The sequence below is a fragment of the Crocodylus porosus genome, unplaced genomic scaffold, assembly GCF_001723895.1.
Source record: "Crocodylus porosus isolate Cpor-Errol unplaced genomic scaffold, CroPor_comp1, whole genome shotgun sequence".
NCBI lineage: Eukaryota > Metazoa > Chordata > Crocodylia > Crocodylidae > Crocodylus > Crocodylus porosus.
Genome location: NW_017728909.1, coordinates 52,217,257 through 52,235,655, shown reverse-complemented (window position 1 = coordinate 52,235,655; position 18,399 = coordinate 52,217,257). Strand labels below are relative to the sequence as shown.

Sequence of the window (18,399 nt, the reverse complement as noted above, 5' to 3'; positions counted from 1 at the left end):
AGGGTCCCGGGAACGACCCAGCCCGCTGCAGGGCCCCCCAGGCTAAGCCCCGTCACCGCTGGGTCCCTCCTTCTCCGCCCCGCAGCCCCCTCTAGGGGCGAGACGCGGCCGGAGCCCTGGGACGCTCGCTCGCCCGCCCGCCCAGGCGGCGAGGAGTCCGGGGCCCCGCGGAGGCGGCCGGCAGCACCCACAGCCCCAGTGCCGGGGACAGCCAAGCCTGCCCGCCTGCCTACCTCCACTCCGCTCCGCTCAGCCCAACACGGAACCCGAGGCCCGGCCCGGCCCAGCCGCTTGTTTGCGTTCCCGGGGCGGGGCTCCCCGCACGCATGCGCAGTCCCGGCGTTCCTCGGCGGGCAGGAAGAGCTCCACTGCTCTGCCGCGCCAGCCCCGAGGCGCCCGGGGGCGGGGCTTCAGGCGGGCTCCTCCCCCAGCCACCCTCAGGCCCGGAAGGGTGGGGCGCTGCTCACACTGTGCGGCTGGGGGGGGGCGCGGGGCGGGGCTGTTTGGTTTGATGCTGCTGCAGCCGCTGCCTTCGCTCGCAGCCCCAGGGCTCCGGCCGCCGGTTCCAAACGTTTGTGTCCTTACGGCAGCAACACACGCGGGCTGGGGTCTGCCCCTCCCGGCGGGCTGACGCCTTAGTGACTGCGCATTTTCTACCCCCTGCGCTGAAGTGGCATCTTAAGCCCCCCCGCTACATCTTGCGTGCATGATGCAGTTAAGTAGCTCATTCAGCAAAGCAACCATCAAGCCATCAAAACTTACAAAGTTAAGAGCTGGAAAATATGCAATACAGGCAGCCCTCGGACCTAGGACACAATTGGTTCCTGAAACCTGCGCCTTAACTCAAACCGTTGCAACTTGGAACCCTTTTTCCCATAGGAAACAATATTATAAATGGGGGGCTGGCTCCTGAACCAAGGCACAATACCCTATTTTCACCAAAAACAACATAGAATTTTGTACTCAATCAAAGATGAGTAACACAGCTACATTAATGTAGTTATATTGCAACTAGGAATCATATTGATTTGGAAGGACTGTTTTGAAGTGACTTTGCTGGACTTTTTGAAGGGCTTTTGGCTGGAGTCTTCTCAGGAGTCTTGGCTGCTTTCTTAAAGAAAGCATCCAAGGAAGTTTGGACAGACGTTCTCCAGGGACACAGGCAACACAGCAAACTTCTTCACTGGTGTGGCATCGCATCAGATTAGGGGTTGTAAAGTCAAAACTGATGTCAAAGTTGAAACAGGGTGTCAATTTTTACAATGTTTCGCACTTAAAACATTTATCTCAAAAAGTTGTAAGTCAAGGACTGCCTGTAGGTTTATAGCTGGTTACTATATGGTTTTAATTTGCATGTCAGGGTCTGAGGCTGCCAGTCTCATCAGGTGACAGGGCAGCCCTCAGCCGTCTATCTTTTTTGTACTAAGACCCCTTTGTAAACATGGGTGGCCAGTCCCAACCTAGTGCCCTCACTTCCTACCTGCTGCCCCAACCCCACAGTGTGTAGGGCTGGGGGGCCCCTAGGCAGCCCCCCACACCCTGAAGTTCTGCCAGCCATTTTAAAATTTAGTTTGCCACCCTTTCATATATTACTATAACCCAATTTGGGGTCATGACCCATGTGTTGAGAAACACTGATCAACGGCACCAGGCACTGCCCAGATGGGAGTCCTGCTATAACCTGAGCAAAACTGCACCAGCATTAAGGCAACAGGAACCAGTGCCCTGTCGCACAATCACACGTCCTGCCGTGCCCATCTTAGAATAATGGCAAGAAAAAAAGATGAAACTAAAACAAAAACATGTGCAAGAGGGACAGAATCACAAGAGAAGCATAGAATGAACAGCATAGCAGGAGGCATGATTGTGTGCGTTGCACATCGGATCGTATCATGCCTTGACCTGAATAACAAGGGGCCCTTAGATCAGCATACTTATGTTTTTATAGCACTTCTTACAACCAAAGCAAAACTCCTGATTTCAGCTGAAGTTGGAAAAGCAAGCTCTAGCAATTACTTCTCAGAGTCTCAAGATAAGCAGATACAAAGTAAAAAAAATAAGTTAAAAAAAAAAAAAGCTTTTGCAAATGGTCCCTTTTCCCCACTTTGCTCATCCAGTTAGAGGCAATTTCCCATAAATTTACCATAATTAAAGACAGAGGACAGAGACAGACTACCATGCTGGTTTTAGGTCAAAGAGCAGGGGCATCCCTTCTAATGATTTAGTTAAAAAATGGCACTAAAAATCATCATCTACAAGCCTGTAATTACATGAGCATATTTTCTTATTTTTAAAGCCCTAAGTAGAAACTGAGCTAGTCATAGAATCATAGGATAAAGTTAGGGTTGGAAGAGATCTCAGGAGGTCATCCAGTCCAAACCCCTGCTCAAAGCAGGACCAGCCCCAACTGCATCTTCCTAGCAAATGCTTTGTCTACCTGGGCTGGGATGATCTAGTTGAGGATGGCCCTGCTTTGGGCAGGGAGTTGGACTAGTTGAGGTTCCTTCCAACCCTAATTTTCTCTGATTCTATGATTAGCTCAGTTTCTTCAAGAATAAGAAAATATGCTCACATCATTAAAAGAAATTGAATGCCATCTGGTTGCAGCCTATGCTCTTGTGGAGCCCAAATCTGTACATTTAGAATTAATTTGTTCCGAGATCTTCTTTACAATGATCCAAGGGCAGAGCTACACTTGCACAACTAACAAGGTGATTATTATTTATGGTATGCTTTTAGATCAGCATACAGCTTTGAAGAGAGATTTTTAGAAAGAAAAAAGCAAGCTCCAACAGGCAGAGATTTTACAATTTCAACAGACAGAGAACAAGAAAGACGACAAGATCATAGAGGCTTGTGAGAAAGACACCAATAAGCATACCAAATTAAATCTTGGAAAGGCTCATTGCCATAGAAACCAAATCAAACACACTAAACAGAAATAACTGTATTTTTAAATTGTACTGTCTTAAATATTAAGTTATCGCCTTTCAAATTAGATGTATAAAACCATCACAGCACAGATCAATCTCTTTTACTTGAAACAGCACCCAAGGGATGGGAACCTACTGCAGTATAGGCCAAATAGGGTGATCCCTACCCCAAGAAGTTTCCATCTTAGCATATGGCGAGAAAAGAGATGGAATTAAACAAAAAGATGTACAAGAGGGACAGAAACAAGGGAAGAATAGAATAAATACACCCAAAGTATACACCAGTCTCCAGATTCAATGAAGGAAAAAGCTAGGGGTGCACCAATAAAGATTTTCTTGGCCAATGAGCCAGGAGCAGCCAGGAACCGTGGAGCAGCTCCCTGCAGGTAAGTCTGTGGAGGGAAAGGAGTGTAGGGGAGGCAGACTGAGGCCCCATAATGAGGGAGGGCATGGGGCAGGGACATGGGGCTCGGGGTGCCCATCCAGGGTGGTGAATGGGACCTGGAGCCCAGGTGGGAGTGGGACAGAACACCAGGTAGCTTGTCCAAGGGATCAGTGTCCAGTGCTTAAAAATGGCATTGGGGGCACTTGAACTAAAGCTTGTCAAATGAGCTTTAGTTCAAGTGCTGCCACTACCATTTAAGTGTGGGGACTTTTTAGGAGCAGAGCCAAGCAGGGAAAGGGCAGAGGTGGGTTGCCTACTGTGGGCTTGAGGCTTTCTACCCTGCTGCCTTTGGCCCAGGAGCCATGCACCAGGTCCCCCACCCACCTGGCAGCAAGAGGCACAACTCACCACCACCATTGCTTCCAGAAGGACAGGGGACATGCAGTCAGCGCATGGCTCACAGGGCAAAGGTAGCAGCATAGACAGCCCCAAGTCCACAGTGGGCAACCCACCTCCACCCCATGCACAAATCCAAGGGGGCACATGCCCCCCATGCCTCCCTTGGGGACTATGCATAGTGGTACGGAACTGTCCCCCTCCCTCTCCCTCCGTGCCCTCTGGACAAATATTAAGTTATTTCCTTAAATATTAAGTTATTTCCTTTCAAATTAAATATTAAATTATTTCCTTTCAAACACTCTGCCCGCCTGCAGCTCTATCCTGCTCCCCGTCCTGGTTCCAGGGTCCCAATTCACTGCCCTGGCAATGCCCCCAGCCCCTGCCCCACTCCCTCTGTCATCATGGGGGCCTCAATCTGCCCCTCCCTCCCACATGCCCCCACAGACTTGCCTGCAGGGTGCTGCTCTTCATGTTGCCTGGCTGCACTCCTGGCCACATACATGCTGTGACTGCATACATGCATGTGGCATCCAGGGGAACTTGTCAGAAGGCATATTAGATTTAATTGGTGACATTATAGACCACACTGACCAAAAAAAGCTGATAGTTGATAAAGTTAAAGGCACCAAAAATGAACAAAGCCGCTCCCTTTTTGAGGCTGGCATGCCTCCTTCCATTGTTACATCATACATTACAGCAGATGGTGTGTGAATGGTCAGAATTCCCATTGCTGTCCATTCATTCCATCACGAGCAAGACTGACATCAGTGCCATATGCAATAGTTTCTTCCATGTTGTCCATTTAAGATTATCATACGCAGAGATCAAAATAGATACATCTTTTTTGTTTTTTACTTTATAGCAGTCTTCAGCTAAGCCTTGGAAAAGAAGATACATGTACATTCCTTCCTTCCACTATTACCTTAATGAAGCAAAGGGAAAGGTTGAACAGTACTTTCAACTTTAAATATAGTACCCCGAGGAAAGCCGCAGGTAAAAATGAAGTTTCTTTTTCTACACTTATTGCCACAGCTATATTCATGACATGCTGAACTTCATTTGCAAACCTCACATCTGCTCCGTCAATAAGTAAGCTTGAACATACTGACATTTTCCCCCTCAGATAAATGGCAGGATTCCATGTAGTCTGGTTTCACAGCCACATAATTTGCTGGAAAATCCGAATCTGTTATTTGGAATTACAACCCAACAGTTAAACATCCATTAAAAATAGGCTTTACCATGAAGATAATCTTCCAAACAGGAACTAAACATAAATCAATACTTGTTGTTAAGAGCCTACCCATCATCAATGTCTCCAATTTACCTCAAGGGAACATTAATCCAGAAACAGCATTTATTGTCAGATGTACTAAGGAAGCTGCAACTTGGAAGTAGAGCTCAAATAATTTTGCCTTTGAGAACTATTTCCTGAGAGGGCAGGATCAAAACCTACTGTTCAAGATTTTGTATAACTAGTGGACTGTCATTAGCAGATAATTCTTATTATGCTAATGATGTATGCATGTACTCCTGGAACCATTTTTAGGAACACATTAGCTGGAGGGAAGGGGCAGTCAGAGAACATAATCTGACACTACAGAATCAAAAGTTGGGGAAAGTGGGTGCAAAAAAATTGAGTTGATAAGCTGGCCATTCCAAAAGAGAAAAAATGAACAAAGCTCAAAATAAAACTTAAAACATTTTATAACCTGGCTTTAGAAGGTACTGAACAACTCAATCTTCCACTGATGTCCACATAATACCTTTGAAATGTAGGCCACTACTGTGCAAAGACACTCTCTCACACATGCATATATTGCTCATCCTGCTACAACAGTAGCAATCTGGTTTAATAAAGAATTTCATTTTCAAAATTAAAAACAATAATTTTTTTGTAAAGTTCAAAATGATGTCATAACCATTAAGATGCTGAAACAAATGCAAAAAGCTAAGAAAGATGGATGCTGCCTTCCATGTTTTGACTAGCATCAATATGAAGTTGAGAAAAAATGATGTCACCAAACTAATCTACCAAGAAATTATATAATTTAAGATGTTGTGTCATAGGAATCTATCTGTTCTTAAGAATTACCAGAGTTTACTGGAATTTATTATAGAACTGGAATAAAAGAGCTGCTTAGCATAGTCACAGATAACATTAAACTGTATTGCCAAATAGCATTTCACAAGTCTGGAAATATACGTAGTCTGAGGGAAGTAAACATTTAAAATAATGTAAGTTCAATTTATATAAAATATCAATAGTACCTTGGTTTCAAACAATTATTATAAGCTTCTGAACAGAGATGTGGTTAGCTGTGTTAGTCTGAAGTCAGGCAGGGGACACCTTAAAGTGTAACTAGTTCAGAAAGGCATGAACTTTCATGGGCACCAACCTAGTTCATCAGATGCTAACCTGATGACTGGTATAGAAGTAATTGGCTTACTTGACTAGAAAAACAGACAAAGACCAGAAGTGCTGATACTGCTTAATTCAGTTAAATGTTCTGAGATAAGGAATCCTGCACACCTTGGGTTATCCTTAGGTTGTCTTGATATCTTGCCCTGTGCATAGATAGTTTGTTTAAGTAAACTTCCTAAATTTCTGTGTAATTTACTATTGTTTTGTTTCTCTAAGGTGTATTTTTTTTATCTCTTTCTCTGTCTTAAGTATAAATACGCTTGTAACCTTAGAGTCTGAGAAATCCTTTGAAACAGACAAGCGGGTGATTCCCCTTGCTGTATGGAATTCTCCCTGCGATCACAGTATAGCCTTAAATAAAGAAAAGCTGGCTCTCTCAGTTCTGATTCAACCACAACGCGAAGTTTGATTTCTTCCACGCTGGCAAGAAGTTTCTGATTAAGCTATATTATTTGTTTTTTGAAGGTGGTAGTACCCAGAGCTCTTGGTGGGGCCATGCTGTACCACTGACTTTGAGGGGAATAGGACAGGGCCCAGCAACATCCTCGCATTTGTGACGAAATTCAATGTCCATAAAAAAATGTTTAACAGCACGAGCCAACAACAGTACAGGCACAGGTGTCTTCCACAGGTATGTTAACTTTTCTAAGGGGCTGCAATCTACCCTATTAAGTATGTTTCACTAAAAAAGAACTTTAAGCATGTTTTGGACTTAACAGATATTAAGCTGGTCCCCAGCTATACTATCCCACTGTGCTTGAATTTGGTCAGGTTCTTAATATAGTTAGGCCTAAATCATAGTTCTAACTAACAGCAGAATTCCTAAGACTTCAAGGAAACACAGATTTGGTTTTCACACTGGTCTTCCAGCACCGTTAAATACTAATCTTGAGCTTGCCTTTAGCAGAAACTACTATTCATTCCATATTTCTATTGCTTAGACACACAAAATCTAAAAAGCTACTTGGCTCTCTTTAATAGTCCCTGTGTGCCATATACATCCTCAGTTGCATCAGAATAGGTCTGGATACAAAGGACTGAATACTAGTCAGTAAATATACAGTTCAGCAAATTTTTCTGGTTTTCCAACTTTTTAACTAGTCAGGTATTAATTTGTAAGTGAAACACTATGAATAGCAGTAACTGTCAAACAAATGATTCTGCCACAAGTTATATACTGAAATAGAGATTTTTATGCGACTAACATGATCCAAATGCATCAAGGATTCATAACATCCAAGGGCATTATAAATATACTAAATGTTAAATAATTAAATATTTTGGGGTTTTTTCAGTCAATGAGAAGAATCAGTTGGGAATTGGAAGGTTATTTTCCAGGAAGTCTAATTTTAGAGCAGCTTTTAGACTGTGTGTAAACAGTTCCTGTTTAACTATAGGCTCAGGAAAGTAATATATAGTAATGTAAACAAGTGTCTAACTCATTCATAATACAACACAATCTCTGAAACTACAAAGCTATATACTGGAATTTCAAATCTGGAGAGCTCTTTCCAGAGGAGCTGTGTTTTACATATAGTATTTTGAAATACATGTACTATTATAGTTCATTAACTGACATTAGCAGATACAACACAATGTGGCTCTTAATTTTCCACACAATTTGGTGTCATTGTATTGGACCAGGATTTTGGCAACACAAATGCACAAAATCAGTTGACTCTTGGGATTTTCTAGTTCTGTATTGACAGTATATTATCAGGATTGGGAAAGAATCAAAATGTCTAACTTTTTAGTATATACAACACGTGATTAAGAATGAAGAAGTAAAGGGTAAAAACAACAACTTCCATGAATTCATAGACCAAGTGTGCCATAAATGTCTGATCCTGATTTCATTTTTAACAGGGATAGAGGCCACAGATAATCTATTGAGTTATACAGTATGAAAACAGCATCAGAATAGTTTTAAAACTTTAAAGCAGTGTACTTCTTTAATCTGAGCATTGAAATAATCGCATATATATAGCTTATAAAACAGATTGTCCTGGGATTTTGATTACAAATATAACATCTACATGTTTGGCACTTCCTGGATAACATTCAGCTTCTGCAGGTTTCCTTATCCCTTGGCATTACCAAACATTTTTCTTCTTTTAAATTCCAAGTGTATTTAAGATGTGGAGTCGACATCTGTAGTTTTACCTATTTCATGTACATCATTTTCTTTACAATGCATGGTCCCAGGGGGCCAGGAATATGGTTTTCTAAGTGATCTCAATGAATTTTTAAGTAGTTTTGTATTGCAAGTTGAGCAAGTGCTGTTCTGAGAACCAGGATTTTGGCAACAAGAATATGCACAATGAGATGATTCTTGGGATTCTGTGGTGCTGTATTGACAGTTCTCCTGAGTTATGCTCTCTCCTGAAAGATTATTTTCTTTACTTTGCTTTGAAGTTTCCTCTTTTAATTCCATTGCACGGGCCAGCATGTAACTAACCTTTCTCTGATGAGCCAAAGCTTCCTCTTTATCATTCAGCTATGTGAATATTTCAAAAAGAAAAATGAAAACAAGTTTATAAATTAAGAACAAAACATTGCATGCATTTCAACAGTATTTACATTCATTTAAGGAGAGCACTGCCAAGGCCCAATATGCCCCTTGAATGCTTTTCATGATACTAACCAAATCTACTAACACCCGAAGTGCTTCATGAGGATTATCCAATTCTTCCATTTTCCTACAATCTGCATCAGAAATGAGCATGCCTGCTAATTTTTGTCCCAGACTTTTCTTGTTCCCTTGTAAAGTGATGTGTCCTAAGAAAGAGAATAAATTTCACCTGAAATTCATGAATGTGAACACTGTTTTTTTTTTAAGAAGATAAAAAAAAGACTGAATTTAGGTTTACAGAGATACTCTAAAGCAAAATATTGCACCTTGTCATAGATAAAGTACAACTCAAATCATCATTTCCTTTACTGGATGCAATAATGTAGTTTTGCCTACAAGGATGTCTTGGCCCACACTAATGATATAACAGTCTTCCAATTGTAAACATGGGTGAATAAAATGGAAAATGTATAACTGCATGAAAACACACTTTAGCTCAGGTGTGGGCAAAATACAGCCCGTGGGCTGGATTTAGTCCAACTGATTGTATCTGGCCCACGGATCGGCTGCCAAAGTCTTAGGATCTGGCCTGCAGGGAGCCAGTTCTGGCTGCTGTGTCATGCCAGGTGGGCAGGCACACCTTAGCCCCATCCCCAGCTTACACCAGCTCCCACCCATGCACCAATTTCACTGCCTGTCCCTTCCTTCAACTAATGTGTTCCTAAAAATGGTTCCAGGAGTACACGCATACATCATTAGAAGCATGCTGGGTGCACACTGGTATCAGCTGTAGACGCTGCCTGCAGGTTCCTGTTGTGGAATCAGGGCAACTGCCTGGGACCGCAGTGTCAAAGATTAAAGTCTTTGATTTCGGATGCCGATGGCAAAAGGTCAGATGGTAAAAGGTGAGAGACTAACACAACAAACTCTGTAATTGTAGTCTCACACTATTATTCTTTAGTTTGTAACAGTACTGCATATATACACCCCTGTCTGTGCCTCATTTCAAATCACTTGAGCTCCCATACGAGAGAGAGAAACTGACCTTGACAGCCCAGCACGAAAGATAAAGTACCTATAGTAACGAGATTAGCTGACTTTAATGAAACTGTAAGATCAGAATAATGTCGTGCTTACCCTCTTGTGACCAAACAGGCTCAGTACCACCTAAACTAAAAGAAAAGCCCCACCTTTTTTGAAGGATGGGCTGCCAGCATGAAACCTGAGCAAACAAAGAAAGCACAAGTGCCAACCTGTTAATTATTCATGCCTGGCATATAGTAATTGGCTACCCTGGCTAAGTATAACTTTGAAAGAACTTCTGCCCAAAGCGGAGAACTTTCCACACACGCCCAGGAGACACTGTTTGTAAAGTGGCCTCTTACAAACATCTCCCCGCCTCCGATCTTTATCTCGGCGTAACCCCGTCCTTGCCGGCTCAATTATCTCCCTCGTTATCTTTCTTATCAAGAGTTCTCGGTAATCTGCAGACTGCAACGGTTTGTGTGAATCGCTCGGAATCTGCAACAAGCAACTTTCTTACCCACCCTGTAAATGCCGGGTAACATGATATATGCATGCTGTAACTGAATAAATCAACTCCTCTGCCTATGCTGCATCACATCAGTAGCGTAAGTAAAATAAACTTTCTGTGTAACCATCATGCTTTAAATCATCTGACTCCTGCTCGCCGTTAACCCCCACCTGTCCAGTCATAAATCCCTCCTCGCACCAAGCCGGTCGTGCTGACGCAGGCTTGCAGGTCAAAGGTGCACCGGCATCAAAGGTGCGACGCAGCTGACGCGCTGATGCAGTAACATCACCTGTGGACCCAGGAAGACATTCTGGTCCACAGGGGGAAGCTGCCGCCTGTGTCTACAGCGATGCTGGCACCTGTCTATCGCCACTTCCAGCATGAGCTGGCATAAGCTGTGGCGTGCGCTGCATGCACAAGATGGTTGTGTTTGGGGGGGGGAGGGGGCAGGAGGCAGAGAAGGGTAGCCTTGTCCATGATGAGTGGCAGTGGCTGGTGCTAGGCACCAGGCAAAAGCAGGACCTGGCAGCAGGAGCATTTGCCACTTCTGGGGCCCTTCTGGCTATGATTGCCTGGAGGCTGCACCGGCACTGCCCTGCAGCCTCTCCCCACTGCTGCCACCCCATGCCAGCTATATAGAGAGATCTGGGGAGCCGTTACAGGGAGGTACTAATCTGGCCTGCAACCGCTCCCCAAAACTTTATATGGGCCATGGGCCCAAATAATTGCCCACCCCTGCCTCAGCTCTTGTAAAAACAGCAAAAAAATACTAAGGGATTAAGGATATTAAACAATAGTTAGGTCAATAGTTCAGTGATGATTAACTAAAATAAGTGCAAGCAATACTGAATGGGGGTATAGGTTGTAGCCATGTTGTCCAAGGACATAGGCAGGCAAGGTCCTGAACTGAAGAGCCAGAAACACTGAATTACATTAAATATGTGATAAATGTCCAACTCTAAAAATACCAAAGGCCACACCTAGTACATAAAAAGTTTTTTAAATCCACCATCCTTTCTATATTTGTTGAAGTAGCCCAAGAACATGCAACTGTGTGAAACCCACCCCCCGTTTAGCAGCTACTGGTATTTTTATGAAAAAAATTAATCTGATGTCATTACATTCTAAATTTTTGTCCATGAAAATACACCAGTACTTGCTACGTGGGTGGGGGGCAGTGTTCACATTCACATAGATGTTCCTGAGCTACTTCAACAAATATAGAAAGGATGGTGAGTTCTATATGCTATACAGGTTTCCCTCACCAGCCCCTGGGCTTAGGTTCCTGAAAGTTCCTATGGTTGACAAGACAAAAGGCTTATGGGAAAAATCGCAGGCAGCAAGCTGATGTGCAGCCACAGAACACCGTGGTTACTCAAAACTGTATCACAGTAGCCAAAAGGGTATATAGAATATTAAGCATAGATATGCATATCCATGGTTGGCAAAACCGTGGCTGATGAGGGAAACCTGTAAACAAAAAACACAGCAAACTTCAAAGTATAGTATTAATGATAACAAAAAGAACTGAAAATAAGTTCTATTTCCAGCTCTGGCATGAATTTGTGACCCGAGACAAAGCATTTAAATATTCTATGCCTTGCTTTTCCTCCCTATGCAATAAATATATTGATACTCGCCCCATTTGAACAGTTCTTTAAGATCCAAGTATGATCTTGCTAAGTATTATCATTACAAATGTTTTCTAAATATATGTAAGTTTATTTTATATTACACAATATTTCCGGGAACTTCAGCACAAATATCTGGGCTTAATTCAATCTTTTTTATCCTACATATTTATCATCCACTCATAAAACTTACATAGAAGTGATCTGCATCACATTATATTAGGATAAAAAACACTGTTGATAGCAACTAAAATGGTCAGATTAAACATTAAACTAGGCTCGTTGGGGGAGGGGGAGGGAGAGGACCAAGAGAGCCACAGACCACCGAATGAAGAGACACCCACAAGAACAGCCCAGCCAAGACAGGTGACGAGCACAAGAAATACCCAGGTAAGAGACAGGGGCCTGGATAGCCCTGGGATTGGCGGGGAGGCGCATATACCCTCAGGAGGCCTTAAATGCCTCTGCACTAATGCTTGTAGTATGGGGAACAAGCAGGAGGAACTTGCCCTCCTGCTAGCTAACACAACTCAGACATAGTGGGGCTCACTGAAACTTTGTGGGATCCAACGCATGACATCAAGGGCTATAAACTGTATAGGCAGGATAGAACAGGGAGGAAAGGTGGGGGTGTGGTGCTCTACGTCAAATAGCAATACACATCCTCTGCAAACAGCACTGGGTCTGAGGTAGGGCAGGCGGAGGTGCTCTGGGTCAGAATACAAGGGGGTGGTGGGGAAAGGGACCTAACGGTGGAGGCCTACTATGGGCCACCTAACCAGGGGAAAGAGCTGGACATGGAACTCTCAGGTCAGCTCACAGAGGCAGTTAAGTCAAGGGACGTGGTCATCATGGGTGACCTAAACTACCTGGACCAGCTGAGTTACAGGACCTCCATCTAACCCAGGAGGTACACAGTCCCACCAGGGGGAAAAGCCTTGTTAGACCTGGTCCTGGCCACAGGCAATGATCTGGTGAGGGGACTGCGGGTGCTCAACTACCTGGGCAATAGCGATCATCGCCTACTGGAATTTACCATTCAATGCAGGGTGTCAAAGGCCTGCAGCAAGGCAGCAGCCCTGGACTTCAGGAGGATAGATATCAATTAGGTAAGAAGACTAGGGCTCGTTCCTTGGGCCCACACTGTTCAATATCTTTATCAGTGACTTGGACAAGGGGGTGAAAAGCACCTTGTTCAAGTTTGCAGAGAATACTAAGATGCAGAGAGAAGCAAGCACACTAGAAGAGAGGGACAAGCTGCAACCAGATCTGGACAGGTTACAGAGGTGGGTGGATGAGAACAGGATGGGTTAACAACACTGACAAGTGCAAGGTGTTGCACCTGGGGAGGAAGAACCAGCAGCATACCTACAGGCTGGGGAACTCCCTTCTTGTCAGCAGAGGCAGAAAAGGATCTTGGAGTCGCTACTGATTCCAAGATGAACACAGGCCACCAATGTGGGGACACAGTCAAGAAGGCTAACCGCACCTTGTCATGCATCCATAGATGCATCACGAGCAGGTCCAAGAATCCTTCCCCTCTGTGCAACGCTGGTCAGGCCGCAGTTGGAGTACTGTGTCCAGTTCTGGGTGCTGCACTTCAGGAGAGGTGTGGATAGCATTGAGAGGGTCCAGAGGAGGGCCACTCACATGATCAGGGGCCAGAAGAATAGGCCCTATGAGGAGAGGCTACGGGACCTAACTGTTCAGCCTCCACAAAAGAAGGCTGAGAGGGGATCTGGTGGCTGCCTATAAATCTGCCAAGGGGGACCAGCAGGCAATGGGAGAGTCCCTGTTCCCCCAAGCACGACTGGGAGTAACAAGGAACAATGGCCATAAGTTGACTGAGAATAGATTCAGGCTAGACATCAAGAGACACTACTTCACAGTCAGGGTGGCTAGGATCTGGAACCAACTTGCAAGGGAAATGGTGCTCGCTGCTACCCTGGGGGTCTTCAAAAGGTGGCTAGACAACCACCTAGCCAGGGTCATTTGACCCGAGCATCCTTTCCTGCCCATGGCAGGGGGTCAGACTTGATGATCTGCTTAGGTCCCTTCTGACCCTACCAACTATGAAACATGCCCAAAATTTTGGTGTGTAATAACCTCTCATAAATCTTGAAGTCAACAGAAAACTTGCAATTCCAATTATATTCCATTTATGACAAACTGTAAAATATGTTTTTAGATTTTCTGTTTTTAAACAGAAAAACTCCAACTAGAGGACAGCATAATGATGAATTTGCAGTGTTCACATAACATCCCCCCCTTTACCCTGGAATCCTGGATCAGCTATCAGACCATAAATGTAATTTAACTAGAATGACTAAGAGTGCATGTGCAGCAGAGAGAGCATGCCCATGCATGCACAACTCATGAAGTTACTTCTCTTTTTTCCTACCAAATACACCAAGTATAGGCACATGCGCACAATCATACAACATGCATAGTTACCATCCTCTTTTAGACGCTTCCAGTTTATAAATTTTGTTTCTTTTTTACGGAGCTTATTCACTTGTGTGAACCTCAGAGCCTGGTCCTTCCTCTGCATTAACTGCTGCTCAAATGCAATCCTGAAGGCATCTGCCATTACGTAAGCTTCATCTTTACTTTTCTTCAGATGTTCAATCTATTTGTAATTGAGAGAACGTTTAAGATGTGTTACAGAAGTTGGGAAGCCTAAACATAATTTAAAAAAAAGGACAGACTACATCCATTAAAACCTTACAGAACCACTCTGTACTCTGTCCTGGTAACCCCCTGCTAACCCGATACATGCACACGCAGGCAGGGCCGGGGGCGCACGCACACACCTAGGCAGGCCTGGGGGGGGGGGCCCCCCACACGCGCACGCAGAGGCTCCTTTTACATGTTACAAGTATTGTATTACCTCGAGATCAGCTATGTGTGCAAATTACACTGGCAATAAAGTGTTCTTTTGCTGTATAAGCTGTGAGGATTTCTTGGTATAGTCAACCTATGAAACTTAGCTCTAGTGTAGACTAGATCAAAGTTAAATTTAATAGGGATGTTTAATAGGCAGGGCCGGGGGGGGCATGCGCGCGTGCAGGTAGGGTCAAATTGGGGGGTGGTGCTTGCGCTCATGTGTGGGCAGGGTCAGTGGGTGTAGGGAAGAGGGGGCAGGGGTTGTGTGTTCATAGGATGAGTCCCACATACACACCCCACCATACACATGCACCCACACCTCCCCTTGCAATGCCATTCACACAGCCCTGCACACCCACATCCCCTCATACACCGCTGCCATCCTCCCCCAACACACAATCCCACACAAACCCAATACCCAGACACCCCCACAAGCCTATACGCACCCCCACATATAAGACTTCAGTTTAAGATATTGTTCAATCACCTCTGTGTACACTACACAAACATGTAAACCAGGGTAAAATATTTTTTTAATCAAATTAATGAATACTACAGATGTTTGCTTTTTAGAATATAATTTGCTATTTTTCTGGTTCCAAGATAGCAAAACCCCTTGCTGAATGGAGTACTTCCAGGGGCAGTCCTTTATAGCCTGCCAGAACTCAGTGAAACATCCCTCCGCCCAAAATAATTGTCCGCCCAATCCCCTGTGTGACTGCCATTCCTAAACCCTCCCAAATGACTCACTTAAAAAAAAAAAAAAAAAAATTAAGCAGGATATGAAATCCTTCCTCTCCCCTTCACTGTTGATATGCATACTCTGCCCCTTATGCCTTTATGGTAGCACTGTTTAATTTTGGGACAGCTTGAAGAGTAGCAAGAAAAATCACATATCACTTGTACTCAGAACTGCTATCATTCCATAGCTGTGTATGTATGCAAAAGAATCACGTTATTAGAAACTGATGAAAAAGTATCATGGGAGCAACTCAGGAAAAAATAGTGCCATGATATTAGTTAGGCTTCTTTTACATGTTACAAGTATTGTATTACCTTGAGATCAGCTACATGTGCAAAGTAGCTATTATACAATACAAAGCTCCAACCAGCTATGAAGTTAGAACTCGAAAATATGTACCAACTTCATAGCTAGTTGCTATCAAGATTTAATTTGCATTTGTAGCAGGGGCTGGGAGTCCCACAGCTGGGGACTCTGGGTCTCAGCAGCACCCCACAGCTAGGGTGCTTGGTCCCTGCAGTGTACCTCCTTGAAAGCCCCCATGGTGGGAGGATCACTGCTGAGGCAATATCCCAGCCCTCACGATGTGTGAAATGCCACGGTGGGAGCAGTGCCATAGGAGTGATCCCCCCTCCCTCCCCCACCCCAGGAGGCAGAGAAACCCCCAGAGCTGGAGGATCACTCCAGGGCTCTCTCCCCTTCACAAGGGTGCAGGCAACCACAGGGCTGGAGGATTGCTGTAGGCGTGATCCTCCAGCTCCAGGGGTTTCCAGCATCCCTGGTGATCCTCCCACCCTAAGGGTTTCATATACTCCTGGGGCAGGCAGAACCCCTGCAGCTGCGAGCCCCTCACCTGGGGTGTGTGGGCCTCCCAATTGCTGGAACTTGTTTCTTGCTGGTGTGGTAGGAGCCTAGGATTGGGCTCCCCCTGCACCAGAAAGAAGACATGATGAGATTTAATGCACGATCCCACATTTGCACGTCCTGCCATGTACGTGTGGCACAACAGGAGGCGTGATCATGTGAACTGCGCATTAGATCACATTATGCCTTTACCTGCATGTGTGGCAGGGTCTTTATTTTCAACATTGCTACCTGAATAGGAATTTCAAACCTATACCTATAGAAGCTTGAGGAAGGGTACTATCTTTGAAGAATGCAAAATAAATTTACCACTTCCTATCCTTTGAAAAATTAAAAATAAATTTACCAAATTACAGATTAACAAAATTTATGCTTTAATTGATACATATTGGATTTTTCCTCTCAAAATATACTGCAATTTATATGGAAAGTGATTCCTAAAAATGAAAAAAAAATTTTAAATTGTAGACTTTGCTTCTTGATTTGAACAGAGAAGCTAGGGGGAGGGAGATTTAAAATCAAGTCATACTTTTTTTGGCCTAGTTTTTGCATTTATATTTTTAATCTCATGATTTTAATAGCCTCATTCAGGATTCTTTAACCATTGGGAATGACAAGACTGCAGTTTTGATTCAAGACAAACATTTTTCATGGATTACTGAAGATTGTGTAGAGTCCAAATATGATAATCCGGATCTAAAGTGTCATATCAGACTCAACAGAAAACTGCCATGCGATAATTTAGATATCAATTCTACAGCCCACCCATGACATCACTGCTGGAAAAAAAAAAGTCCCATACTGATTGGGAGGCAAAAATATTACCCAATATCTAGCCAAGTTCATTTTCTAGCAACTGCTAAACCATCCCTATTAAATTTAACTTTGATCTAGTCTACACTAGAGCTAAGTTTCATAGGTTGGCTATACCAACAAATCCTCACAGTTTATACAGCAAAAGAGCACTTTATTGCCACTGTAATTGCATTTTTTGGGATCTTCTGCCAGCACGGAAGTATTACTAAAAAAACAAAAAAACCCCAAAAACAAACAAACAAAAAAACCTCTCCCCTACCTAGCATTAGTCAAGCGGCAAAAGTTTCTAGACTATGATTATTATTTGTATGACCCACAGCACATACCAATATTGATTTTCAGAAGTTTTGAAACCTTTTGTTTTTTAAATACATTTGATTGCTCAACTAGCAGCTGATTTGGAATATTTTCTTGAAAATGAAACATCTGTTCTGCTCCACATCCAAGCAATACTGTCTTACCTCTTGTTTGAGCTGCAGGAGCTGCTTTCGAGTTACAGCTGACATTTTGGCACAGGAACAGGGCTCTCCAGAAGAATTACAGGTGCAGGCTCCAAGAACTGCCAACTTCAAATTCAAAAGCATTACACCAGTTACTCAACTATGTTCACATTAAAATAAAATCTAAAGAATCCAGTCTGTTTGAAGCAAAAATACCCAGAGATCATAGTGGTTGGTGGGGGTCAAAGAAACCAAACATGATTATGTATGCCTGTTTAAACTTGAAATGTGACAAGTAATATTTGCTAAATATACTTTACAAAAACATTAGATTTGTTGTGGTTCCCAAGTTCCTTTATACATAACCATTTACAATACAGCCTATAATACTCATTATGGCAATTCAGTGCTTGGTTTGAAGTCTTGCTGCAGTATGTCAAAGGTGAGAGCTGAAGGGGGATTTGGGTATTCTCTATTCAGGGCTCATCCACATGGAAAAATAAGATAATTAAACTAATGATGTAAGGTTAAGGAATGTTCATTAAAGCATAATAAAACTTAAAAAAACTTCTCATTCAGAAATGACATAGATTTAGTTTACTGTACGAAGATTAAATTGCAAACTAAAGCCACTTTACTTCTAAATGAGTGTACTCGTATAGGATTTTTAGTGTGATTACAAATATTCCTTAACTTCTCACCTTTAGTTAATTCATCTTAATTTCCTGAATATTTCTGAAAATGGGACCCCTAGTAACTGAATAAAAGGAAT

At 43.3% G+C, this 18,399-nt stretch overlaps 1 protein-coding gene across 3 annotated transcripts in view; it reads right to left on the bottom strand.

The window, feature by feature from the left end:
- Positions 1-1,669: 1,669 nt before the first annotated feature.
- CCDC125 (coiled-coil domain containing 125) overlaps positions 1,670-18,399 on the bottom strand; it is a 31,946-nt gene continuing 15,216 nt past the window's right edge. For 2 of the 3 annotated variants that reach the window (XR_002100449.1, XR_002100450.1), the window contains exons 9-13: positions 17,649-17,753; positions 14,334-14,508; positions 8,787-8,920; positions 7,890-8,639; positions 1,670-1,681 (exon numbers count right to left, since the gene is read on the bottom strand). Coding sequence is in view for 1 of the 3 variants with exons in the window: in XM_019532295.1 (XP_019387840.1) it covers positions 8,274-8,639; positions 8,787-8,920; positions 14,334-14,508; positions 17,649-17,753 (780 nt within the window). In the remaining 2 variants the exon portion in view is untranslated. Of the gene's footprint in view, positions 1,682-7,103; positions 8,640-8,786; positions 8,921-14,333; positions 14,509-17,648; positions 17,754-18,399 lie in introns of those variants that run through there. The other variant, XM_019532295.1, reaches the window with a different exon arrangement.